This window comes from Micromys minutus, assembly GCF_963924665.1.
Source record: "Micromys minutus genome assembly, chromosome: 1".
NCBI classification, from domain to species: domain Eukaryota; kingdom Metazoa; phylum Chordata; class Mammalia; order Rodentia; family Muridae; genus Micromys; species Micromys minutus.
In genome coordinates, this window is record NC_137969.1 from 23873616 (window position 1) to 23900904 (window position 27289).

At 50.1% G+C, this 27289-nt stretch overlaps 1 protein-coding gene across 2 annotated transcripts in view; it reads right to left on the reverse strand.

Annotated features, from left to right (window-relative positions):
- Window positions 1-6534: 6534 nt before the first annotated feature.
- JAKMIP1 (janus kinase and microtubule interacting protein 1) overlaps window positions 6535-27289 on the reverse strand; it is a gene marked incomplete at both ends in the record, with an annotated part of 54841 nt that continues 34086 nt past the window's right edge. Inside the window, 9 exons of one of the 2 annotated variants that reach the window (XM_080922322.1) lie at window positions 6535-6585; window positions 11184-11249; window positions 12220-12423; window positions 15784-15861; window positions 16982-17050; window positions 22511-22576; window positions 23112-23165; window positions 23686-23787; window positions 26152-26250. In XM_080922322.1, coding sequence (XP_080778448.1) covers window positions 6535-6585; window positions 11184-11249; window positions 12220-12423; window positions 15784-15861; window positions 16982-17050; window positions 22511-22576; window positions 23112-23165; window positions 23686-23787; window positions 26152-26250 — 789 coding nt within the window. Of the gene's footprint in view, window positions 6586-11183; window positions 11250-12219; window positions 12424-15771; window positions 15862-16981; window positions 17051-22510; window positions 22577-23111; window positions 23166-23685; window positions 23788-26151; window positions 26251-27289 lie in introns of both variants that reach the window. The other variant, XM_080922321.1, reaches the window with a different exon arrangement.

Genomic DNA, 27289 nt, shown 5'->3' on the forward strand with positions numbered 1-27289 from the left:
CCTGGAAGCATTTCACTGCCCCAGGCTTAATGAAAACGGAATGCATCTACAACATGAACTTTCTGGAAATTCTGAGGTGGCTACTGTACCTTTGGATTGTCCTGGGGGGAAAAAGAAAAGTCCTTTGAGGAGAACAAGGAGAGGTGGATTATTCATGATTGGGTAGCTTGGGTTTCAGCCACACAAATGTCATGCAATACGAACAAGCATCTCAGTTTACAAGCTGGCCTGCTTGAACACAGCCAAGCGAGAATGAGGCTCAGACCAGCCACCTGGAATTAAATGCTTAGCAATGCACACAAAGAGGAAAGAGGTGGTTTCCAAGGAATACCATCAGGTTCTCCAAAGCAAACAAAGCTCATTCCCAGCCATAACAAAGGAAGTTCCATGCTGCTGTTTGTGTAGCTCACATGCTTACCAAGGACCTAGAATCTGCCAGGCAAAGAGGATGGGAAACAAATGCCATACCAAGAGGTCTCTGGAACCTACCTCGTCCAGTTGTCCTGGTGAGCCTATGAGGTAGGCATCCTCATGATCATTTTAGAGATGGTAAAATCAAAAGATCTCAGAAGGTGGAAGAGCTTGTCCAAACCCTACAGATGGGAAGGAACAGCCAGATCTGACTCCACACTGAGAATTCGTGTTGTAGCCCAGGAGCTGTGAGATCAAGTGTGGAATGAAACCAAGTCCCCTGGAGTTCAGGGTTGGGGAAGGGATCCAGGGAATGAGAGAAACAGGGAGCAGCAGGCAGATAAAGGCAGAGATCCATGGAGCGGGGACAAGCAACAGGTCACAGCCAATACGATAGAAGTAGCTGGCTACAGGGCACACAGAAAGGCCCACACTCACACAGGTACCCAGGACATCTCACTGTGAGCATAGGGCAGTCACAGCCATTCAGAACCAAGGAGGTAGCTGGTCTAAGGTGACATCAGGGATATACGGGGGGGGGGGGGGGAGGGATTTGAGGCCATAACCACCCTAGAGGACAGGACTAGGCAGGGAGGTAACAGAGAGTTATATATATATATATATATATATATATATATATATATATATATATATATATATATATATATATATATTAAGTATATATATATATTAAGAGGTTTTGCTTCCCCCAAAAATAATGGAAGAGGTTTCTTAGCACGGTGTCTTCAGAGTACACAGACATGTCCATTTCTAAAGTAGTGCCCTCTGGGACCAAAAGAGAGTGTATCTCCCCCTCCCCCACCTGTGCACACAGCTGCGCATTCACTTCCTTGCCTTCCTTGTACAATTGCCTTTTGCCATAAAGGTAGACATTTCTTGTAGTAGCTCTTTGTATAAACCTACTTAATGAAGGTAAACCTGGGTTGATCCATCCTTAGTGGAATTTGGCTGGAAACCATGTGTAGCCCACCCTGAGCATCCCGTCTGTACCCCTCTGGGCTGCTTGGGATGCACCTCACTCTGGCTTCATGTCCTCCAACAATAAAGTCGGTGGCTCTCTTTTCAACCTTTGTAGTGAGGCCTTCTGAGTTCCCAACAGTAGATTTCTGGGGGATGCAGGGGGTAAAGAGCTGCAGCCCAGGTGGGGCAGGCAGAATTGGCTATGTGAAACACGGCTCTTAAAGGAACAGGAAGAGCGACTCAGATCATAGGTGTTAGGCCTTACTCCTTGGCTTTGAATCCTGTCTCAGGTATGAATCTGGACAAATTACCGAGTGTCTCACGAAAGAGTCTCCAGACATCTGTGTCAGTGGGAGAATGCATGAGTGGGTTCACACAGTTTGCTCACTGAGCCCAGGCACATCTTCAGGCTAAAGACTGTCTGGATGTGATGGGCAGAGGGGCTCTCCCTGGTCCACACCCTCAGCTGTCTTCAGGGTACAGGGCAAGTGGCTGCCACCTTACAAAGTGACAGCACATGCAGTAAACAGTTCTCTTCCCTACCATGTACCATGTACCTGGCACGTGAGACCCAGAAATACTGATCACAAGATGCTACCTGCCATGGGAAAAGGACTGTCAGCTGAAGGCAGCTGGCTCTTCCTGGTGACTCATCAAGACTTAGAGGGAAAAGAACGTGAAGCTGGGACGACTGAAAAGAGAAATGGATGCTGGGTAGAGGCCTGGGCGCCTGTGGCCACCAGTTTTCCTTGAGGGACAGGCCTCAAGAGAGTGGCTATGAACACAGAGAGCAGTGCCTTAGGAGACATGACTCACAGATGGCCACAGAAAGGACATAAGCCATGACCGTAACCCATATTTAAACCTCAGCCCTGATGTGAATGGGTAAGGAGGGTGAGGGGCAGGCTCAGCCTTGGAGACCCAGCCTCCATCTAACTGAGTAGGGCTCTGGGACACACATTGGGGTCTGCAGAAACTCCTAAGAGGCTTTTGGTTGTTTGTGGATGTTTGTTTGTTCTTTGATTTGTTTTGGTTTTGATCCCCCCCCCCGTTGTTTTTGTTGTTGTTGACAATTTGATAGAGAAAAAAGACACCAATGTGCCTGGTTTGGGGTTTCCTGATGCATGATGGGAGTTTCTTAACAAGCTGAGGAATAAAAGAGCAACCCATCTGCATGGTCCTGGGACTGCCCGGCTCATGGTGGCCACCTGGCTAAGGAATCCAAAGGAAATAGCAGCCATATAACTCTTCATGAAACATGATCTTGGTTGGGGACCTCAAGCATGCCACAGCATGTAGTCCTGCCTAGCCAGGGTAGGAAGCAACTGAGAGTGTCTCAGGCTGGGTGGACTCCGTGTGGAACTGAGCCAGGACACAGACTCCAGCTTCTGCACAGCCCATGGGCAGGGGTGGGGCTCTATACTGTACTAAGCAGGGGCCCTTGACCGAGAACTTCCCCCATGACCAGCTATAGTGAAGAACCTGATAGGACATAGGCCTTTCAGCCTTAGGGGCACCCTCTTCTTTAAAGCTGAAGGCCCCCAGTTCTGAGCTCATCCAGTTACCCTGACCATAGCCCAGGCCCCCTACTCAGCCCCTACAGGCTGCAGCAATGACAGACTAGCCTTGGCTCCTCAGCTTCTCTGGCATGCTCAAAATTGCTTGCTACTGGCTTAGAGGACTGGGGTACAGCGGTGGAACTCCATGTTTGAAGACTTCATAGGATGAGCTATGGACCTCATCCTCCTAGTGAGTCTGGAAGAAGAGTCAAGAAAATTCTACCTGCCTTCCTGTCTACAGAAGAGTGTACCGTGGCTTTGGAGGTTGACTCTGTAGCTCTGCTCCTCTGGAAACTACTCAGGTGTTGGGTGGCAAGAGCCCTGAGGTTGTGCTTCCCAGCAGGGACTCCAGCAGCAATGCCTAAGATAAGGATTAGGAATTCTGGGTCTTGACAGGGACTCGGGAAGCTTGCACACCTGTCTGTGTGAGCTGATTCTCAGGCCGGAGTGGCTTCCTGGGGGGTAGAAGGGGGTGGACACTGGCCCCGAATGAGCAACGTGAAACTTCTGGGAAGACCACTCCATGAGGGTCTCAGGTCCTTGCTCCTGCCAGCCACTCTTGGGGTGTCAGTGGGCCTGTGGGATGACGCAGGTCCACCCATCCCGCTGTGGTCACAGAAGCTCTTCCATGAGGCCTGGCCTGGGATCTCGGTTGTGGTCCTCGGAGTCACAAGGACACTGTCTGCAGCAGGGAAGTGACTGGGCTGGGAGTTCCCATAAGGGTCTGACTGCAGAGTTAAGGCCACTGTCACATAAGGTGTTGAGTGAAACAGCCAGGCAGTCAGGGAGGCTGTCGTCTCCCTCAGAGTAGGTAAGGGACGGAATGCACAAGGACCACACTCCGGCACAGCCCGCAGGGGTTCTAGACAGACGGTTGCAGGGACAGACTGGTGGACTTCTCCTTGACCCTCTGGGATGCCCCAGGATGACTGTCTATGGAAGTCAGTTGAATATCGCCCCCTGCATCTCCTATCAGAGAAAGCAGGCATGCTTTCCTGACTGGTGCCCACACTCCTGCTACTCAATGACTCAGATGTCTGTTGTCAAAGATAGGTCCCTTGGGATTTAATGAAGCCGCTGGTAAGTTGCAGAGGCTGGGCTTGTGGGTCACAGGTGTTGGGAAACTCAGAACTCAGCAGAAAGTCAACACTTCTGCACCATCCTGCTGTGTTTGCTTCAAGCTGGAGGCTTCATATCTGCTGGGTGACCTCCTGTCTGGACAGTCCCTCTTCTCTTCAGAGCACTGTCTTTACTTCTCTGACTCTGTATCTGGCTTCCCTACAGTGTCAGGTCCCTGCTCCATAGAACCCTTAATGGGCCTGATCTGCACCCCGATTGCTCTGCTTGCTTCCAGGAGGTCGTGGTACCACCCACTTGACCCTATAACTACACAGCCAGGGCCTTCATCTGGCCCACTGCCATCATGTCCCGTCTCACCTCACCACAAGCTCTTCCACCCAGGCTCACAGTCCTATCCTACCCTCAACCTGAGGGCTAACTTGCTCTCCACCCCGAGTTTGGAAGAGTATAGCCACCTTTTGGATGTGCCCGACCCTACCAGCCCTAGATTAACAGGAGCATCCCAAAATGACTTCTTAAGGAATTTTCTCTGGACATCAACTTCTAGCATCTAGTTTCCTATCCCCTGTGCTCTGGGAGGCTCCAACACCTGAGGAGATGACTCATCTCTCTACCAAGGATCCTGGGCAGTGAGGGCTCTGTGGTAGTTTTTTCTATGATAAATGGTGCCCAGACCTCAGAACACAGAACCTCTGGTTTCCACCTTCCAAGCCTGAGCTCCTTTTTAGGGCGCCCCTACAAATTACAACAGATAGCTTGGGTCTGTTTTCTCAGTCCTCACACCTCCCTGGTCTGGGACTTATGCAGTGTCACGCCTAGACGAGTGTCGGAACCTTTAGCTTTCCTCAGAAATCCACAGGGTCCCCCACACTGGGGACTGGGGACCCCAACTTTCTCTCTTACTGGCCACCAGCTGCAAGTCCAGCTGTGCACGGAGTCAGAAGTTCCGCTGGTTGCTCTGACAGACAGACTCCAGAAGAACACAGTCGGTCCATGGAGATTTATGTACACAGGGCGGGGGGGGGGGGCTGTCCGGGTCCATCTAGGCACATGTAATGCCTCCAAGGAGGCACACAGTATGGGCACAGGACTTGTTCCTATACCCCAAGGCAGAAGCTCCCATGTCCTGGGTTTTCTCTAATTGCACTTAAATTCCTGCCATTTAGATCCACCTTTGCCCTTGGCTCTTGAAGATGTCACAGTGGGGATACTGGTGAGACTCGCCATTGTCCTGCAGAGTTCCACAGCAGAGGCTGGCCAGGTCCCCGGGCCTCCCCTTTAAGTGACTGTCAAATGTGCATAAGTTCTGTGTTCAGGCTCCGAACTTTGAATAGCTGTGTGGCACTGCTGGATTTTGGTTTGAGTAAGGATGGGGCACCACGGGGACTCGGGTGATTCCAAAAGCTCTTTGTGTAGCCTGCAAGATTAAGAGATTATTTGAAGTGAAACAAAAATCAAAAGTTAAAAAGAGTGAAAGAGTGTACCTTCAAACCCACACCATCCTGATCTCTCTTGGCAGTTGTTCAGAGAACCTCCTTCCCAACCCAGAAAAAGGGGAGCAGGATTTGCATAGCCCCAGCCCCAGGACTCCATCAGTGGAGCATGCTGTGAGCTGTCTCTCAGACCCCAGGATAACCCTTTATTCTCTATATATACAATGCCCAAATATCATGTGCCTGGTTATGTCCCAGGCAATGGGGAATAGAAGGGACCTAGCTTAAGCCCTTGTAAGATAGTGTCAGAGTCAGGGACATAGCTAAGGACATTGGGTGTTCCATCTAGGAATCTAGTAGGCCTCAGGAGTATCCTGGAGTTCACTGATCCTCAGCCTAGGCTAAGGGCCAAGGCTCCAAAATTCAGAGGTTCTGGCAGATACCAGCCCTAGTATGAGCACTCAGCACTGGGAGAATATAGAAGGGCTGAAAGCTGGGTGCCTGGACACAAGGGACCAACAGCTAGGGTAGGACCAGATCCTGGGAGGCCTTCATTATTTGGGATTCTAAACACAGTCAGGTATCATAACTGAGCAAGGTTGAGATCCAGAGGTGAGAAGCCAGGGACTGCTGTGAGAAGCCTGGACACTGTGCAGTCTCATTAGGGATCTGGCCTCGGGAGCCACTCACTGGCTTGCCAACCTGCTGCTCCTTGACCCTGGAAGGTCATTTGCTTTGGACCCGACAGGCGCACAAAGCAGGAACTACACCAGACTGGAGATGGCTTTTGGGAATGGGAAATAAACTCGGTGGATGAAATGCCACAGAGCCTCCATTTCTCAATTATATGCCTCACCATGTGCCTCTATAGCAGAACCCCAAGGACCCAGGACCCACACAGCCCCTGAGGAGATGAAGTGGAAGAATCCAGAACAAGGCTGCTTTCAAGGCTCCTCATCTCCCAAGGAGCAGCACAGCCGGAGGGGAGTCAACCTCCTCTCTCAATCGGCTTTGCATCAGCCTATAGAAAGGAAAGCATACACACCCGGGTTCTCGGCGTATGGGAGTCGTCAAGGCCACAGAATGAATGCTAGCGAGAAAAACAGAAAAAGGAACAAAAACTATAACATAAGACCAAAATAAAACAGGAAGGGAAAAGAAAAGAAAAGAATAGAATAGAAAAGAAAAGAAAAGAAAAGAAAAGAAAAGAAAAGAAAGAAAAAAGATGTGAGATGTGGTATGGAATTCAGTGACAATATCTTACAAGAACTATGACACTAGGGGGCAGTAGAGAGAGAAGCGGCGGGCTGCCACCAGGAGATGCTGATTGCTCCCTCAAGCCTTTTGTGCTCAGTGGGTTAGCCCTACACATTTATCCCACCATTCAGGCTGCCAGGAGAGATCTATGTCATGGGCAGAGACTTTGTGGCAGAAAGGTAAGGCTGCACAGGGCAATACGAGGGAAGGACCTGCTCAAGGTCCGCTGTGTTTCACCAGGACATGTTCTAGTGGGCGGACCAAGGGATGCAGCCAGGCCAAGCTGCAGACAAGTGATCCTTCCCGACACTGCCCCTTGCAAGAGATTTGTTAATATTTAAAGCACCGTGTGCCTTTTACCAGTCAACTTTAGAAAAACGTTGCTGGGGGGGGGGGGGGAGAACTTACACAACCAGAAAAGACAGATGAGTTAGTTCAAAAGAATATTTTTTTCTTAATCTACTTGTGTCTTGCCCTGTTTAAACAGAACCAGTAGTCTTTAGAGGAAACATAGATACGACCATCACCTGAAAATTTTAAAAAATAACACCCCACCAAACAAGGTCATAGTTTCCTATGCTGTTTGCAGAGGAAAGTGAAAATCCAAATAACATCGCCACTTTCTTCTACCCACTCTCTAGGATCAAGAGCTGTAAGGAGGTCACTGTAAGACAAGTTTACTTCACATTCTATATGGGGAAACTGAGGCTGAGGAGGAGGAGGGCTTAGTGAGACCATCCAGTGGGTTGTGAATAAGGCTGGCCATGAAAGGAGAGAAAGATCACAAGCCACAGTTGATGGCATCTGAGTTTCCCATGATCCCTTGCAGGGAGTGACTGGGAGGACCTAGAGGTGACAGGCCCGGTGGACACCCTTAGTCATACAGCCAACCAGTAATCCACCATTGAGTTCCTGCTGTGTGTTTGGCGCGGGCATACCCCCTGGAAAGATGGAGACAGAGCAGCCCACAAATCAGCTCTGAGAAAGTCTAAGAGACCAGAAAAACAAAACAAGCGACGACCAGGTGCTTCCCTGGAGGCGTAGCGTGTCATTACCACCTGTGTGTATGCACCTGTGTCGTATGGGGGTTGGCTCTTGTGTTGCTGGTGTGACTGCAGAGGACCAGCTCAAATTTCATTCCTTACGCCCTGTCCTCTCTGGATTTTTGAGACAGGATCTCACTCACCTGAAAGTCACCGGTTACACCAAACTTTTGGGCCAGTGAGTCCCCAAACTGTCCCCACCACACCCAGCACAGGTAACAGATCAAGCACCAAGAATGTTTGCAAAGCAAGTGCTTTTCTGACTGAAGCATCTCCCAACCCCACCCTACCCCCATTTTTAACATTTTAATGGGCGACATCCCCTGTGGCCCTGTTTGTACAGTTGTCATATCTGGCTATGACCCTCAAGGTGCCTATGGATGGAAAGTCAGGCAGAGTTCATTCCCCCGCCCCCACTGCCCACTAATGGAGTCCTTGCTGACACACCCAGAGAGGCAAAGAGTCTCATTCTTAGAGCAGTAAGAAGCCCTCCACTTACAGCCCCAGGACCTCGGGCTATCCCGTGCCCAGCCATGGTGCCACAGTATTCTCAGTTAGATCAACCTGACATTCCCCTTAGGACTTCTCAACAGTTGAGGAGGGCCGAGGGGGGCTGGGCACCTGCCAGATGGACTCTGGGATCTAACACGGGCTACTCAAAGGGTTTTCCAGATGGAACTGGAAAACTGGAAACCCCAGGTATCCATTGCCTGGACACAGTCCTCTGGTGCCCCCTGCAGACACAGCCAGCAACGCACCCAGAGCTCCGTACAGGGCGAGAAGGGTGATTGCCCTGTTTAAGCGCTTTCGCTTTCTCTCTCCCCATGCCCTGCATTTAGTATTTGACAACCACCAGGAAGGCTGCCCCACCAATGAAGAGCCTCATTGTTCCTGCCGTCCCTGGAGAGTCAACCTCCTTTCCCATGAGCCAGCCTGACATGCTTCATCCCAGAAGTGACCTTTGTCTTTCTTTCTGGGTTTCTGTATATTCTCCTTTAGGATCCAGACAGGGTCTTCTCAGGCACACTAGCCTCACCCTGCAAAGCAGGGTGGGTCAGAAGGCCTCTCCCCACGGGTGTCCTCACCACCCCACAAAGGTCAGGTCAACCTACTGCCTTGCTCTTTAACATAAACTATGTAACTATGACTTCTCCCCAGACTAGTCTAAGACCACCTTACTTTCTGCCTGGGAGGAAGAGATGAGTGAAATTCTACCCCATCCTCGACGGATACACAGTTAAACAGGTGTTGTCACAGAAAGTGGTGAAGATCACAGTAAAGCCACCTTGCCTGTGTGGTCCTCCGCTAGCCTTTCAGTCTGCCTAGAGCCGCAGCACAGGGTGGTTACCAGCATCCACAGAACCCTGGTTGTCTCTTCTGGGATGAGTGTAAATGTTTGTCTCTGGGTTTCTCTTTTTCTGGGTATTGGCCTGCCATTTTTCGCTCCTGAGGATGCTTTCCAATATCTTAAACAAAGATTCTTTTAAAAAGTCTTACTTTGCAGCCCAGACTGGTCTTGAACCTGTAATCCTCTTGACTAGGCCTCCTAAGTATTGGAATTACAGGTATGGACCATAACCATGCCCAGCCTTGAGGGGATTAATTTTCTACATTTTTTCAGTTCTTAGCAAGAGGGCTTGTCTAAAACAACTCGCCCTATCATTTCCCAAAGTTAAACTGGGTCTGGAAGTAGTGTTTATTATTGTGGTTTTTGTTGTTTTTAGAGACTATTGTTTGTGTGTGTATGCGCACATCAGTGCAGTGCCCAAAGAAGCCAGAAGAGGGCACCAGATACCCATGGAGCTATGGTTCCAGGTGTTTGTGAGCTGCCCCAGCCACTGAGCTATGTCTCCAGGCTTTTGATGTATCTACTGCTGTGCACAGTGTGAGGCCCGTGGTAGTGAGCGAGAACTGTTGCGGGCATCTGTGTGTTCCTCTGCTGTCGTGAGTACTGTTTTTCTCCGAGGACTTCTGCTCAGTCCGTGATGCTGTGTATGTCTTCTAGTCTCACCAAGTCACCAAGCACACATTAGACACGTCCACTGTCATCACATCTGGCCAGTTGGTAAGTGCCAGATCTGGAGTGGCACCATAGCATGGTTTGTTCAGTCATGACATGTGTTATCTGCCCTGCTTGAAGTCGGCTGCCTCTGTGTCTCCCATCCCGCACATGCCTGTGATCCCAGCACTGATGGGGTGGCCGTCAGGATTGCTCCAGGATCAGCAAGAGACCCTCCCGCCTTGCTCCAGGATCAGCAAGAGACCCTCCCGCTGAGGAATGGCTGAAGAGTGGTAGAGGACGGCGTCAGACACACTCTTCTGGTTTCCGTGTGTGCACACAGGCACACTCATCAAACACATACACCTCACACATGCCCACACACATTCATACATACTCACACCTCTCACACACATACATACATATATATATAGCTCACTAATACACATACATGCACACATTCACAAACAGGGGTGAAAAGAACGAAGCAAAAAAAAAGAGAACTTGAATGAAAAAATAAGTACAAATACAAATTCATTATCACTATGTTCTTTTTGTCCCAGCGAAATGACCTAAGACTTAGGGACTGCTCTTCATTCATTCATTCATTCATTCATTCATTCATTCATTTTCACAGTGCTCATGCCAGACTCTGTGCTGGGTGTCTTTTTGGAGGTACGACTGCAATATGGCCAAATAAAAAAATAGAAATATAACCTATGTACATAAATATACATATTAATCATAATCATAATATTAATTTTGAGGGAGGTTGGTTTTCTGAGATGGGGTCTTGAACTCATGATCCCCCTACTTCAGCCTCATAAGTTCCGTGACTGAGGGCATGCCCCACCACATCCAGCTTGTATGCTAATATTTTGTGCAGGACCTTCTGTTTATGGTAAGCAAGTGTTCTACCATTTGACCATTCCCCCAGACTCTTGCTATTATTTTATTTTTGCCTGCATGTAAGGCATAATCTATTCATCCATCCATTCATTCATTCACATATTCTGTGTTAACATGTATATATGTCTGTGTGTGCATGTTTGTGTATGTAGGTCCACACATGTAGGTGTGTTCGAGTGTATGAGTATGTATGGGGAGCTGGAGAACAGCCCCAGTTCCATTCCTCAGCAGGTGTCTACCTTGTTTTTAAGACAGGGCCTCCCACTGACCTGGGTCTTGATGACCAGGCTACATCTGTTTAATATGGCTCACCTTTTCGGTCTGAAGGTATTTAAACCATCCCCCACCAGACACTGAGACCGGTTCCTGACCCTGTGGCCCTATCATCTGCCTGTGGAGGTCTTGGGTTCCTTGGATGGTTGGGGGAACCGGAAGCCTGGGCTCTGAAGCTGAGGTGGGCGGCGACCTGCCTGCATCTCAGCCTGAAGCCTCAGCACTCTGGTCCACCTACCTTTTCCTCCAGCTCCTTCAGTTGGCGCCTCTGCAGCTCCAGCTTGCCTTCCATCTCCCGGATTTTCTGAAACACATTGAGTCACGCGTCATAAAAACCTGACCTACGTCTTTTATGGTGGCCCAGCATAGAATCCCTGAAGGGCGGACACAGAGGACAGGCACTCCCCCTGAGGAACTGTGTCTTCTGGCTTGTTACAGAGAGACGGACTTCACATCTTGTGAAGCCCATGACCTGCGCATGTCCAGTGTACAGAATGTACACTCATAAGATGAGGTCTGAGCTGGGGCACCTAGAATCCCAGCAGGACCCGAAAATGAACTGGAATGGCCTCAGTCACTCACGAGTCCAACATCCAGGCAGCGAGGGCCTGGAGGCTGCAGGGAAGCGGGAGGTCAGAGACAGGTAATGCTGGGACAGCCATGCTGTGTGCCAAGTCACGCGGCTCATGGGGATGCCGCGAGATGGATGGAGGCTCTGAAGAGTATGAAACATGCTTCCTAACAAAGCTCTGTATGGCTCGTTTTTTTTTTTCTGCTTCTCCTTCCTCAGCTATCATCAAGGTTCTGGAACCTTCTTTTCCTCTGCTCAGCATCATGTGGCCCTCGTGGATGCTTAAGTCCTCCAAGAAGTAAGGAGTCAGGCTCTTAGGCTGATCCTCAAATTCTTGGCCATCCCAAACCCAACAGCCAAGAGTTGCTGAGGCAGTGTGTTCTCTGTGCGTCAGGCTGCTATATAGGGAGCATTTCAGGAAGGCAGGAGAAACCCCTTTGTTTTGTGTATACGTTCCAATCAAAAGGAAAGAACACAAAAGGAAAGTTTGCCATCTACAACACTCAAGCAGCTTGTGTCTACCCAGCCACCAAGGAGGGAATGCTTTCTATTCCATGACAGGCAGCCATTGGAAAAGATGCTAGGCCAGCAGAACTTCTCCTATCAGTGACTCTCCACCCAGCATCCGGGCAGGTCATCAGGGACCCAGGATATATTGAAGGTATGAGATGGGAAATGAGACTGAAAGGGGCGCTGCTGGTACCTGCTGGGCCTGCTGTAGCAGCTCCATCCGCTCCCTCAGGATCTGGCTGTCGAACTCCCGGCTTTGACGCAGGAGCTGTCTGCGCACCTTCTCTACAGCTGCCTGGAGGTCCTCACGCTGGCTGGCGCTCAGGGCCTCGCTGGCCCTCCGCCCAGGCTCCTGCTGCAGCGCATTGTACAAGGTGGCCTCCAGGTCCTGGATTTTCTGCATGGCCCAAACCACAGACAGCTGAGGTTACAAAAAGGCAGACACTCAGCGCCGTCAGGATGCTGGCTAGAGGTCACACTGGGGAGGGAATGTCAGCATGCAGGGTCCAGAAAAGCATGGGAGGGGTCCCTCTGGCCAAGGCACACATCACCAAGTGTTCTGTTCTAGACACAGACAAACATCTTTGGTCTGTACAGGAGACAAGGGCAAGAAGAAAGAACCACATCTCCCCGAGACAAGTCCATTCAGATGGAATTTATCTTATCTTTGGCTTCTACTTTACTCTCACACACTATTCTAATGAAGCCAGTGGGGTGCAATTTCTCAGTTATATGATTTATTTACCAGCTGTGTGGAGAATGAAGCTTTTACTGGAAGCAAATAGGGGGACTGTCCTAAGAACCACCCATCCCTGACTTGACGGACAGTAAAAGGGCCTTTGTGGGCAATGCTGTAGGAGACAGTGGAAACCCACCATTCAGAGTTCGAATTCTCAAATTCTTGAAGTTACAGCAGATCCCCTGCTGGAAACTCAACAGTTACCTTACCATGGTGCCCAGAGGCAAACGGTCTTTCTCCTGCTTCCACAAAGCCCCTCACCCCGGGTTAAGAAGCATTGCAACCATGAGGTGGAACCCACCCTAATATGAGACAGAGCAACCCAGGGAAGGCTTTGAAAGTCCCACACCGGCAGCACTGTTCTGACTTCCTAGATAGACCCTAGCCCTTTTGGGCTACCATGGATTTAGCCACAGCCATTACCACCTTCTCCCCAGGGTCACCTTGGCCAACAGAAAGCAGAGCAGTGGAATTCCATGTGACCTCAGCCCAGGCCCCAAGTGACACAGGAGCTTATGTGTAGGGTGGTCAACATCAAACATTCTGGCTCACCCCCCCCCCAGCAACCAAGCTTCTGGGAGACCCTCTGGTTGCCAGCTTCCACCCCTCACTGCACGCCATGACAAAGGAAGATGGGCATGCATCCTGTACCTCCCTTTAACCAGCCTGGATGCAGGAGGTGAGAGGGCCACCGACCAAGCTCTAAGTAAATCTGTCCAGACTCTCACAAGACAGAGATCCCTTTGGATATCAAGCTGTGCACTTGAGCTTTAGTGCACCTTTCAGGGAAAACTATAACTTCTACAGGGACCAGGATCATTAAGGTAGGGGTATTCTCTAAGAGCCGACATGCCCTAGATCCTGGACCTGCCTGCAGACAGTCCTGTGATTGGAGGTCACCTTTTCCAAAGAGCTGTTTTGTGAGAGGCCCGCATGAACCACGGAACTTTGCAATGGCTGACCTCCATGTCTCTCCGCACTGCAGCACACTGCCCTTCAGCACACTGTGTCCTGGGGAGGCCCTTAGGATCAGGGCCCTCAGCTTTCCACCTAATGTACCTCCCCTTGGGGTCAACTAGGTTCCTGCGGCTTCCCTGAGGGGTGTCCTTCAGAACTGCTGGACATGCTTGAGAGGCAGTTCTGGGCGGTGGGGGTGTGGTCTTCATGGGCGTTTTCAAGGACCGAGACTGGATGAGGCAGAAGGTTAGAGATGAGCGTGTTCTCATCCGTCCACCCCTCAATTCTGTGTCAGCCACATCACAAGATAAGGAACGGAAGTGACAGGAGAGATACTACTCAATGGCAGTGTTAACCGTCCTCCACAGAGTGGCACTGACTCTCCCTCCACCGTGGGGACATCTTGGAATGCCCCACCCGCAAGGGAGAATGGTTCTTGGTGCCGGAGATTTGTAGCTTTGAAAGAAGCCCAGACTCTCTGAAGAACCCCACAGGGTTTCACACGGCTTTAAAACCCCATTTTCTCTAATGCATCTGGCCACAGCTCACCGCCTCTCTCTTTAAGACCGTCTCCCTTTTTACCGAGAAGAAAACCTGCAGCAGCTGAAAGAGTCGGAGGCAGATACTTAAACCCAACCCATGCACAGAAGGCAGACACTCCTTGAATTAGGGAAAGGCTGGAAGAAGCTGAGGAGGAGGGCAACCCCATAGGAAGACCAGCTGTCTCAACTAACCTGGACCCCTGAGACCTCTCAGACACTGAGCCACCACCCAGGCAGCATAAACTAACTGATGTGAGGCCCACAACACATACACAGCAGAGGACTGCCTGGTCTGGGCTCAGCGAGAGAAGATGCACCTAACCCTCGAAAGACTTGAGGCCCCGGGAGTGGGGAGCTCTTGTAGGGTGGGGGTAGAGACATCCTCTTGGAGACGGGGGAGGAAGAATGGGATGAGGAACAGTCAGAGGGTGCACTGGGAGAGGGATAAAGACTGTACTGTAAAAAAAAGATTAAATGATAATAATAATAATAAAAACCTGCTTTGGGAATTTTTTGTTTTTTGAGACAGGTGGTCTGGAATTCACTGCATAGTGGAAGATGGTACTAACTTCTAATCCTGTGTGCTGGGGTTGCAGCGGTGCCACCACGCCCAGGGATTGAACTGGCTTTAATGCACGCTAGACCAGCACTATACTGGCAAAGCTACATCGCCGGCCTCTTTGGAATTTTAAGGCTAAATAAGCACTTGTGAAGCAACAGGTGTATACAAAAGCCTTTCTCACTCAGCTCAAGCAACTGCTAGCCTAGTATGGGTCATATTAAAAACAAAAAACAAAAAATCACATAGTTCATCTTCTATAACCAGGCAAGGCCTCAAGTGGAGGGACTGGGACACCAACCCAGCCACAAAAAAAAAAAATGCCCTACAGTTCGTCCTGCCTGCTGAGTGTGGTGGGAGGAGCATAGCAAACATTAGCGGAGCTCAGGGAGTCCTACGGAGGAGGGGAGGAACCAGAGAGATCAGCCATGCCCACGAGAACACAGCCCACAGAATCAACTGACTGGGGCTCTTAGAGGCTCACAGAGCTCAGGGAGCCTGGATAGGTCAGTGCTAGGTCCTCTGCATATGGCTGAGTAATGTTCTAGTGGGAATCCCAACAGCGGGAGCAGGGGCTGTCCTCTTTTGCCTACTTTTAGGGCCCTTTTCTTCCTACTGGGTTGCCTTGACCGGCCTTGATGTGATGGTATTACTGAAGTTCGTTATGATATATTAGGTTGAGGTTCCTGGGAGATCTGTTTTTTTCTGAGGGGAAGCAGAAGGTATGTGGATCTTGGGGTGAAGGGAGGTGGGGGGAAGAGTCTGGGGGAAGGGAGAAAAATTGCGGTCAGAATGTATATATGAAAAAAGAATATTAAAAAATAAAGCTTTAAAAAAAAACACACACACAGCTCATTTGGAACACCCAGCCATTCTAGTCATGTGTGCTCCCTGCAGGAAGCAGCAGCCTCAAAGGCTGAGAGAAGAAAGCCAAAGTGTCAAACCCACTTCCGGTCCTACCAGGTAGGCCTGGTCGAGGGCTTCTTTCCTGTAGTCCAGTTCCTGCTCCAGGTATCCTTTCTGCCTGCTGAACTGGTCCTAGAACAGATGTTAGGATGGACGTTAAGTCGACCTCAGGGAGGCTCGCAATCTACCCACTGGAGACTCGGTGCCAGAGCAAAAGGGATGCCTTGACTACTGACTCCCTAAAGAGCCCTCACTGCCCTGGGCTGCCCAGGCTGTCCACAAGAACCCTGATCAGGACCGCCACCACTCTGGCTCCCCCTCCCCTTGGGTATCTGGTCACAAGGAAAGGATCTCCCAATGCAGCCTGTCTCCCAGTTCATATTCTGGAGTCCCCAGTACTTGTGCCATGGCCTGGGACCTCCAAAGGTTGTCTCAATAGCTCCCAGGTGCAGCTTATCCTTGCCTCCCACCCCGTATGCATCTCACTGTTAAACACTCCCTGAAGCTGTCTGGTTCCCTCTACACAGGCCTCATCTGAGCAGACTGCATGCCCCTTTCTATACCCATGAGGCCTTAGAGCCAAAAACTCATGTGGCAGCCCCTGCATCTTCCAGGTGGAGAAAACAAGGACCACTGCCTTGTCCGTGATGCCACTGATGACAGGGGTAACTAGAAACCCAAGTTCCCGAGGCCTCTCCAGGGCTCTCCTGACTCTAACATGCTGCTTTGGCTCCATGTGACAGCCCCCTTTCTTCAGTGAGTTCTCAGCTGAACTTGTAATACAAACTGGTTTTTGGGTGGCTTCAGAGTCAGGTCTAGAATAGCTTATCTTGCCTCTCTGAGCTGAAGACAACTGTCCCCTCCACCCCCAAACAGGGCAGCTCAAGAACATAACAGCCCTCATGATCACAATCCACCAAGTTTGCATCAAAGTGCACAGCCAAGAAAGACCAACTCCAGGTTCCCAGGCTATCGTGCAAAAAACAATCCTTCTGCCATATGTGCGTCTGCGGAGCCCTGCAGTCAAGGGTCCATGTGTCTGCTTCTCTAATGTTCTCAAGATTCTCTCCTGTAACCCAAGGGTCTGTGAGACCAAGATGGGGAATGGGATCAGAAATTAGTGTTCATATAAAAACTAGGTGATTGGAAAAAGAAGATGGCTCAAAGGAACCTCGAGACCTGAAGGATTACCATGATGCTGAACCTCCCACAAAGCCAAATCCCGCCTCTGCTCCAGGTGTGGCATCTTTACCTTCTCCTTCTCCAGGTCCAGCATCTTCTGCGTGAGGGCTGCCTCCGTTCCCTCTATCTGCTTCAGCCACTAGAAAATAGCAGGACAGGGGACACAGGCAAGTGAGCAGGGACCGAGCCTCTCAGTATGTAAAGATATTTGCTCAGGATGAGGAAAGGTGCACACTCACAGAGATTGTGTGTGTGTGTGTGTGTGTGTGTGTGTGTGTGTGTGTGTGTGTGTGTGTGGCTATTGGCTGCATGTGCACCATCATACCTGTGTTTAAAGGGTTGCCTGGAAGCATGGATCTAGTTCATGAGTGGACAGAAGCTGGGAAGCCTGTGTGTCATCCATGTGGCCCCTTTCCAGAGGCTCTACCATTTTACAGATGAAGAAGCAATGGCTGCATTAAGTCTTGTGTCCAAGGCCACACAGCTATGGACTGGGAATCTAATACCCAGCCTGCAGGACTGGAAAGCCACTCCCACGATAGTTCAAGGTGTGCTATAGGAGGAAGATGCAGAAGGAAGTGGATGCATGCATGTGGGGTGGGGATACATGGGCATGAAAGGGGGCAAGAGCCAGGAGGATCCTCAGGCGTGCCAGTGAACACTCAAGGCACACACCTGATGATCAGTACATCCCTCCTATGCCTATCCAGAGTTGGGAGTGTGTCCCCATCACTAGGTAAACTTTGGGGGATGGGTGTGGGTGTCAAAGGCATCCAGGACTATTCAGGTTTGACACTGATTTGACACTGAGTGTGAATTCTGACTTTGGCCTTCCAGCTTTGAAGCCCTATAGTCTGGCCTGGTGACCCCGAGCCTCTTTCCAGACTATGAGGTTTCCCATAGTTTCCCTGGGGTCTATTCCTCCTCTGAGGTCCCACTTAACACCATGATCTCTTGCTGCCCTAGAGCCCGGCCTCTGCCCTTCACTCCTTCAGCCCTTAAGCGTCTCACCCAGTCCAGACATTTCTTGCTGGGTTTTATGCTCTCTTCCTGCTTTTCAGACCTACCACACTATGTCCCCATGGTACCACTCTGACTGAACACCACCCAGCACCTAGTTCTTGCCTGATGCTACCAGGGCTCCCAAGCCCTCTCTGGCTGCACATCCTTATGGGGGCTTTCTGACCCTGTTCAGATCTCACCACACATCCTTCACTCCTAACAACAGGGACAAGGCTAGTCCCCCTGAGGATTACTGTGGTCATTCAATAGGCTCTTCTGCCACCACAAAAACCCAAGCCTGGCCAGACATGGCACACACCTTTACTCCCAGCACTCAGAAGGCAGAGGCAGACAGATCTCTGTGAGTTCTGGGTCAGCTAGGGCTGCACAAGAACCCCAGTCATCAAATCCCCTCCCTCAAAAAAGACCACTCGCATCTTAGTTGTCTGAAATGCACTTGGCTCTTCAGACATCAGTAGCTCTCATCTCAGCATCAGCCCAGGCCTTTGCTGAGCTCACCAATCTCAATCTTCTGCCTTCTCCCCTAAGAAGTCCATACTGCTTCCTGAGCCCATCTTTTCCTGGTGCTCACGTGAAGACAATGACTTATTTAGACTTCCTCCAGCCACTCATGGTGGGAGCTTATCTGTCTTTGTTGCTGTTCTTTCAGGGCAGAGCAGAAATCACTGTGCAGTGGAGGAGGTCTGGCATGGATATAGGTGGACCCCACAGGGTTCGAGAGGTATGAGAACATGTCAAGGTCAGCTCAGCCATGAGTAGCCCCAGGGACAAGCATCAGACTTGTGCTGAGCCCGCCCCTCCTCATCAAGTTTGTGTAATAGCTTCTTCTGAAAAGGATGAATGTTTCAGATGAGGAGTTTAGAGCATTATTCTTTTTTCATAGTCCTTTTTCAAATGTTTATTTCTTTTCTGTGTACTGGTGTTTTGCCTGAATGTATGTGTGACAGTATCAGTCAGATCTTGGAGCTGCAGAGAGTTGTAAGATACCAGGTGGGTGCTGGGATTTGAACCTGAGTCCTCTGAAAGAACCGTCAGAGTTAAACCATCTCTCCAGCCCTGAGAACCGTGCTTTCCATGGTTTGAAGTTAGCTTGAAATAAGTTTTCAAAGGGGAGAAGTACTTTCCAGTCTTAACAAAAAAAAAAAAAAAAAAAAAAAAAAAAAAAACCACACGCTTTTTCAGGACCATGGACAGTAACAAGGCAGGAAAAGAAAGCTGTGTCCTCTGCTGCTTGCTGACTGGGGTTTCTGTCCACTGACCTCATATTCACTTGGGGAGACTGCGCCTTTTTACAGTATGCACTCCCAGGAGGAAAGATAACTGGCTGGATAAGAAGCAGAGGAGCCTGGCCACTGTGGAGGCTCCACAATCTAAGCGTCTTGTAGGCAATTCAGTCAAGAGTCAACTCTGCATCCCATGCCAAGGATCTTCAGGAGAAGAGCCCTCCGTAACTGGATACCCTCTCCTACACTTACTCTGGGCCAGCTCAGAAAGCTTCATCTTGGCTAAAGGCCTAACTAGGTCTCATCCTTTGATCTCCATACCTTACAAACAGCACAGAACATAGTTAGTTTTGTTTGTTTGCTTGTTTTTGTTTTGAGATTTTCAAAACCTACTTCTCAAAGGGTTTTGAACTTGGAGAAGAAGTAGCATGTCTGACGGGGAACCACAGATGAGCCACAGCCCCTTCAAGTCTTAAATCTGAGCCTCTCTCTGTAGGCTCAAACTTGGGCTAAGGTTAGGTTTGGTGTAGTGGCTGGCCTTGTGTTCAGTTAACCAGAGGAAGTCTGATGGGTCTTTTCTGAATCCCAGAGCCTGAGGAAAGTTCTGAGAGGACAGGAGAAAGGCACACACAGGGGACAGGAAGAAAGACCCTGAGTGATGTGAGACCATTATATATCGGACCACCTGATCAGATTAGGATGCACTCTGTCTAATTACCAAGTAATGGCCTTAGTACTGCTAAGAGAGAGCTGGACTGGAGCTCTTTAGGGTGCCGAGTGACAGTTTTTGTTCTTAAGTTAGGTGTGTTGGGTAGGAAGAGATTCCAAGGGCTCCTAACCAAGTTCTCTGACATCCATACTGCTGGTACTGGTGCACAACCATCCTCTCTATACTCACTTGTCTCTTTTTGATCCCGACTGACTCTTCTTTTTATTAAAATGCCCACCTCTCAGGGATCCCCCAGCTCCAAGCTAAAAAAGGCTATCTATATTGGTTACTGGGCTGTCTGGCCAGCATTCTTAGGGGTCCCATGGACAAGATCCCAGGCTGCTCTGACCCCTATTCCTGAACATTTTCCCAAAGCAAAGACAGGATAAAAAGAACAGCATCCACAGAGGTTTCACTTTAGTTCACAGACAAATGGCCAAAGCAGTGTCTGGCAGAGCCAAGTTGAGAAGAACCTAGCTGAAGGCCTGTCTCCAGACCACTGCTTCTGCCATACACCCAGAGTTCTGCCCATAGATATCAGCCACAAACCCCCTGCTTTCTCCTGCTCTCATGGGGCCTTGAGGGGCTGACAGCCAAACAGCCAGAATCTCCCCCTAGTATTTATAACACAAAGTGAAATGCCAGGCAGGCTGGTGTGGTAGGGAGATGGTGCCCAGAAGCATATGGGTGTCAGCTAGCAGGAAGCTGGCAAAGGTGAACAGAGTATAAGCCAGAGGTGGGCAAGGGGTGGCAAAGCAGAGACTAGCCGATGCCAGACAGGCTGCCTTTCTTCCTATGTAAGAAAATGCAAGAGGTTGAGGGGCCTGGGGTTCTATGGTACTGGACTTGGCATAGCTTTTGGGGCATGTGTGGTCCTGTGCTGCCTGAAACTTTTTCTCAATGAGGTCCTCACCTTCTACCATGGCAACCCTACCCTGAGGGACACTCCAGGGGCTAAAGAGCTAGCACCTACCAATGTCCACTACCCTAGCCCACTGGCCAAGGCAGAGACTGCTTCTACTCTGTCCATCAGATCCTGAGGCCTCTGAACAGCAAGTAGTGGACCCAATACTCAAACTAGAAGAGGTCTCCTTGGAAACAAGGGAGCTCACAAATGTGGCCTCTTCCTCATTCCCCAGAGACTCACTGGGAACATAACACTGACAGGCTACATGTGATATGTATCTTTAGTCAGCAGTTAGGTGATTCTATATGGCCTGTGTTAAGAAAGGTTAGAAAACCACATTCGATTTTGCTGATGGCAACAATCATATCCTGAATCTGCATAGGACTGTGGTACACACTTGCTCCTCATGGACTTCCACCGAGCCAAGTGTGACTCACAGGCTCAACCATCCAATGGGGAAAACAAACTTGGCCAGATAAGGGGCAGAAGCAGAAATCTCTGAGTCTCACCCTTCCCAAGCATGTGACCTGGGACAAGGCACTATCACAGTGTCTCATCTCAGTGTTTTGTGTCCTTTACTTGGCTCAGGATTGGGGGGTGAACAGGTGCCTAGGAGAGAAAACAGTATTTTAAGTATCCTAATAACAATTGTGGAATTCAACCTAAATCATCCAGAAGTTGCATTTCACACTTTGACTTGTGTGGAAGGAAAAGATCTACAGGGAAGACTCTACAAAAAGCTATGTGCATCTCAACATTCTAGTCCTACTACAGGAGGCAAGTAAGCCAGGAAGTGTTCTTTTTTAAAAAACAGCCAAAGTTTAGCATCTTTAATACACAAAGCACACACAGAAAGAATAGTTACAACAAATGCTTGTGTGGTGGATGGATGGATGGATGGATGGATGGATGGATGGATGGATGGATGGATGGCCATGCAAACGAATCAATAGAAAATCTTCCAAAGAAATGTCATTACACTTCCCAAGAAAGAAGAAACTGCTGAGGCACACTGGAAATCCCACCCCGCTGAGTACCCACTCAAACACAGCATAACTATGACCTCACAGGGTGTGGTGTCTACCAACTGCCCATGTTTTTATTCCTGGTAAAAGCTACATTGTAAGTGGAAAGAGACCGTATGCCAAAAGCTTCAGGTTATGGCTCCAAGCCCTACCTCCAGGCCCTGAGAAGGGGTCTTACTCTCTAGCCTGGATTCCTGTCCTAGAATGTGTGGGTGGGTTCTTCCGTGCATACAGACATGGATTGTGAGTTGTCCCCCATGGAACACTGGTAGATAGGAAAGGGTGGGCACTCTCTGGATACTAAATCACTAAGAGGTGATGAGGTTCTCTGTGCCTCTAATGGAATGGCATTAATGCCATTTAAATACATATTCATAAGCCATTTCAAATAGCTTAGCAAGCAGGAGAGAAACACAGCACTGTTTCTGTGTTTCTACTTTTAAAAAATGGACATGGGAGACACTGGGTGAAAATCAAGCAAACGCCACAGCTCGCTCTCTTCCAGAGGGCGGTGTGCACTTCCTCCTGAGTCTTGAGGCTCTCTACAGTGAGCATGTGTGGTGCTCCATCTTGAACACGCAAAGGCATGCATGTGTACATGCAGACGCAGACTGACCCACACACATGCTCCCAAATAAAGCGACACACCAATGTACAGTTTCTGCTATGGTGCTGGGACAAGATGTGAGCACAAGGACACTGCCAGGTCTACCTTTTCACACAGGGCAAGCACAGTTCCCGCTTGGATTACTGCAACCTGCTCTTCATTCCTCAAATTCTACAACACAAAAAGGGGTAAGGGGTCGACACTGGGTTCCAAGTATAAGGCAGACAGTCAATGCCAAGCCCTCCTGTGCCTGCCAATGATCAGCCCCCAGTAAACAACCAACCGGGGCCAGCCATCTGAGGTACGTGGCTCCGGTCCCTCTAGGTGGAGACGGTTCAGGGGTGGCCCCAGCGCTTGGATAAATAGTGCCTCATTAAAGACAATCTTTGCAGAAGGCAAAGAAATCACCTTTTGACTTCAGCGACCTTGAGTATGGGACCTTCCGTCTGCACATCCTTTAGCCATTAGGCTTGTTGGTCCCCTGTTCGTTTACAGACTGTAAGGCTGTCCTCAGTTCAGAGCCCCGCTCTGACAAATACAGACCCGACCGACCACCCACACGGGGACACGGCCGTACAAAAGCTCCCCATTGTACTTCTCAGATCTCTTACATCAGAGAATAACTCAAAACAAAACCAGGAGTCACACAGAACACCCCCAATCAAAACAAGGACACGAAAACTGGGAACCGATCGCTCATAGTTACCCCGTTATCGCCAAGGATATCTAAGTTCTTCATAAGTTCAGAGATATTCACACCCTGGAAGAGATTTCCAATGTTCATTCTCGTGTGAGCTGCAAAGGCGATCCACACCTACTCTAGAACCATGGCTCACGCGCCTCCTTTTGTTCTGAAGCCACAGTGGGGCCCAGCCTCTGGCTCTGCACAGGCAGGTGGAGAAGTCTTAGCTATGGTTCATACACCGAGATTCACTCCAGCACAACCCTGCTTTCTAAGTTCACAGGCATCTGAGGACTCTGTCTGTGGGGTCTGGTGGGGCACCAGGCCTGTGGCCAACCATCAGCAAAGCCCCTGTTACGGGCTGCGCACTGTGCAAAATAAAAGACACAGCCTGTCGCCAGATTGGGTTTAGAGTCTTCCTACAAGTAGATGAAGGGTAACAATTGATCCTTTCACCTGGCTCTCTGCCTCTCCACACAGCAGTGCAGGCTCTGTCCCTGACCTGATGACACAATCCCCCTTTACCACCGCGCCAGGCACACAGTCCGCCCCTGAATGGCAGGTCCATGAGACATACCCCACCCCCCAGGCATGCTACCTTTACTCCTTCCTGGTGACAGAACAGCTGGAGAGCGCTGCTGTTGTTCTCGGGGAAGGTGGTGATTTGGAGGTTAAAGGCTGGCGACCTCCGCTCTCTCTCCTGGGGAAAAGACGTGGTTTAAAGACAGAACTTGACTGCGCTAGTCACCACTTGCTTCTTCCCAAGTTATCAGCAAAGGAGGAACTGCACAGTCCTGGTATGGGACACGTGCTGTCTCCCTGCCTTTTGGGGGTCAGAGACCCCTTTACATCTCCCCTAATGCTAGGAAGAAACAGATGATTGGGCCCCACAGGTCTGCCTATTGCAATCCAAACCCCAGAAGTCACAGAAGAGGAGGCTTAATCAAAACAAGGGCTCAGATTCAATGGAGAACAGAAGCCAGCCACCATGGGGGATATTCTAGGCTGGGTACATCGGTTATCCTACGTGATACCTAAGCTACCTCACAAGGTATGAACCCAGGGAGGCTTGGCACGGCTGAGTCTGAGGTCCCCTGCTAGTGGGTGGCCACTTCTGACTCTCTTTGCTTTCCGTGACAATGGGTGACTCAGCTTGGAGTTTTTAAATTTGGTTTAGTTCCTTTGGTCCACTCCAACAAGACCCATGATCATCACTCTCAGCCTCCCCCCACCTCAGATTAATGGTCAGGTGTCCCAAAGGAGACATTCATCAGCCATGCACTGCAGGGGCACTTTATGGAAGGCCTGAGGGAGCCTCGTAGCTTAGAGGAATTACAGCATGTGGGCAGAACAGCACCCTGGTCTCCTGTGCATTTTCTTCATGGAGTTGGCCTTAAGCCCGTGACACTAGCAGATGACGGGCTGGCACCCTCTCAAATCCTACATCAGATCAAGCTGCTCTGGGGGAGGGGGGGCATGCTGAAATTATAGTAACAACTTCCAGACCTTTATAATCACACCCAGAGAAGTGGTGGGGATTAGTGTGAACCTGGAAAGCACACCTTAACACACTGCGTGAGCCTTGAGGGGAGGGCTGGGGTCTGTTCACAGTGAGTTTCTGGGAAGCCCTCAGCTGGTTTACCTCACTTCACACTGCTCTAAGAGACAAGACTGTTACAACCTTTACTTCTCTACACCTGCCACCAGAGGTACTCAACCAGCGGGCTTTTTATAGAAAAGGGGGATCGGAGCAGCCCATTTTTCTATGGACAAAGTCATAAACCTGCTTCCCAGTGGCTCTGAAGGCTGTTGGAAAGCTCTGGCAAAGCATGTGGTATCTGAGATTCTCAGTGAAAAGGGTCCTAGGGAAACACTTGCGGAAGGCGTTCTCACAGTGGTGGGGTACTAAGCATGACTTCTAACTTCGGATGAAAGAGTGAAGGCTAGAGCTGAGGCACAGTGACAATGGGAGCTGAAAGCCACTCGACCTGTCCTTTCCAGGAGTGAGTACAAAGCCCGGGCCACAGAAGGAGGGAAAACAAAACGAGAGAAGCCACAGATGAGAGGAGACGCCCACTCGGATGGAGAGGAGTCACACATGCAAAGGTGTCGGCCGGGGAAGCAGAACACTGTCACAGGAGCCTCACGGAGGCTCGCCACAAATGCAGAGATGTGTAGGAAGCTGATGACTTTTACACAGAGGCGGAATGGGAGGATGACGGGCCATGAGAGCCGAGCAATACCGTAACACACCTGACGCAGGACTGTGACCGGAAGCAACAAACTCCCCGGTGTCCCCCTCAGAGTCCTACTCACTGCTCTGTGGGGTTCCCAGAGAGACAAGGTCTCTATGCATGCAGTGTCTGGGAGTTTCCAGATGCCCTTTGAATCACGGATCATTTAAATTCAAATGCCTGCAGTGCCCAGGTTTGTATTTACCGGCCAGAAGGGTTTGAGCGAAGTAGCTGGTTAGCACCTGTGTAAATACAACCTCCTGCCTGCCTCCACTTACCTTGCGTTTGCTTTGGCAGGCAGAAAATGGGCCCACACTACTGTTAAACACAGCAGGGGTCAAGAGCCGTCTGGGGCAGACCCTGCTATCTCAGAAGAGGCCTGCTACATGCAAGATCAAAGGTGTGTTATCCATTGCAACCGAGCTGTTGTCTGGGGCTGTGGAAGGCACACCCAGTGGCTGCATGCAGGATAGTAGTTATGGAAATGAAACACAAATAAAAAAGGCAAAATATTGCAAAAACAACTTATTTTATTAAGTGCAAAACAAGCGGTAGGCAATAAATAGATTGCTCTGGTACAGGTCCACAGACGTCGCGAGCATCCTCCCCAGGACACGTTAAGGCAGTGAAGTTATCCCGGACATACAGATTGTTTTTAGAAAGAGGAAGAAGAAAAGAACGGAGTGGGAGGGGGTGGGGGAGGGAGAGAAACGGTAACACGTCCCTTCACGCATGCTCGGAAATGTCAGGGAGCTTTACACGAATTTCAGTTTGGGCTCAAAGAGAATGTCTGCTCCGTTTGAGAGCTTACAACAGATAGAGTCTCTTACTTCGAGTTCTAGCACTCTGAATTCTAACAGCTCGTTCTGGTCCTTGGCATCTTGCATTTCGCTCTTTAGCTGGTTCTCCTCCATCTCCAGCCTGTAAATCTGGGGCAAAGACAACTTGACATTAATGGCCTCCGTGGTTGCCCCCACACCCCGGGGGTCCCGCAACTAGAATCCAGCATCAGTGGGTGGTCTGAGAGAGACAGGGAACTAGGTCTCCATAGCGCCAATCCCAGACCAAGAAAACTCCTTAGATTTTTGCTGAACAAACAGGTGGTGGGGGCCTGAGGCCCGGGGCTTCCAAATCCCTCCCTGTGGACAGTGTAAGGGTGCAGTGTGGGTGGTTTGGCTCCCAGAGTCCTCCGGGCCCTTTGAAGCCAGGCTCCAGAATAAACTGTGGACGCTGCTACAGGCAGGTACTGTGGGGGCTCAGGTCTCCAACACCCCAAAAGGCTCTTAAGAGAACATTAATTGCTCCCAAGAGCACAGAGCAGCCTGGGACGAGCTTCAGGATGCAGGTCAGAACTGCTCTGACCCTCAGTTCCCACCCAAAGAGATTAACAGCAGTGCCTACAATTGACTGCAGCAAGAAGCCCCAAGGACAGTGTGTGTAGGTGAGAGCTATCTATTCTCTCTCCTCCTATCAGAAGACCTTGCAGGTACTCGGGAGACACTGGGAAACATTGAGTTTCTTGTGTGGCCCATAGGACTGAAGCAAGAGCCACTAAAGCCTTCCTGACACCCAGGGCCCACCAGGCGGCCAATGTCAGCCACCCCTGAATGCCTGAAGAAAGATAGGGCCAGGGCAGGTGACACAGCAGAGCTGGGCCAGATCCAGGCCACCTACCTGGGAGATGGGCCTTGCCAGTTCGGGCCCGGGCTTTCGGGATGCTGAAGACCCAGGGCCCACCCTAGATTCTCTTCTCCCGGCATGGAATGTGCATAGGGCATGAGTCTACTGACCACACAGTTCAAGAAGATAGGAAATAGGAAGGACTGCAGGTAGGCAATGGTGGGGGTGGGGGCTCGAAATGCTCTAAACGGGCACTGGGATCATGGTGGCACAACTTGGCATCTACTTTAAATAACTGAATGGACCCATCTGAGCAAAGAAAAGCGAATCTCGGTGCCAAAGCACATT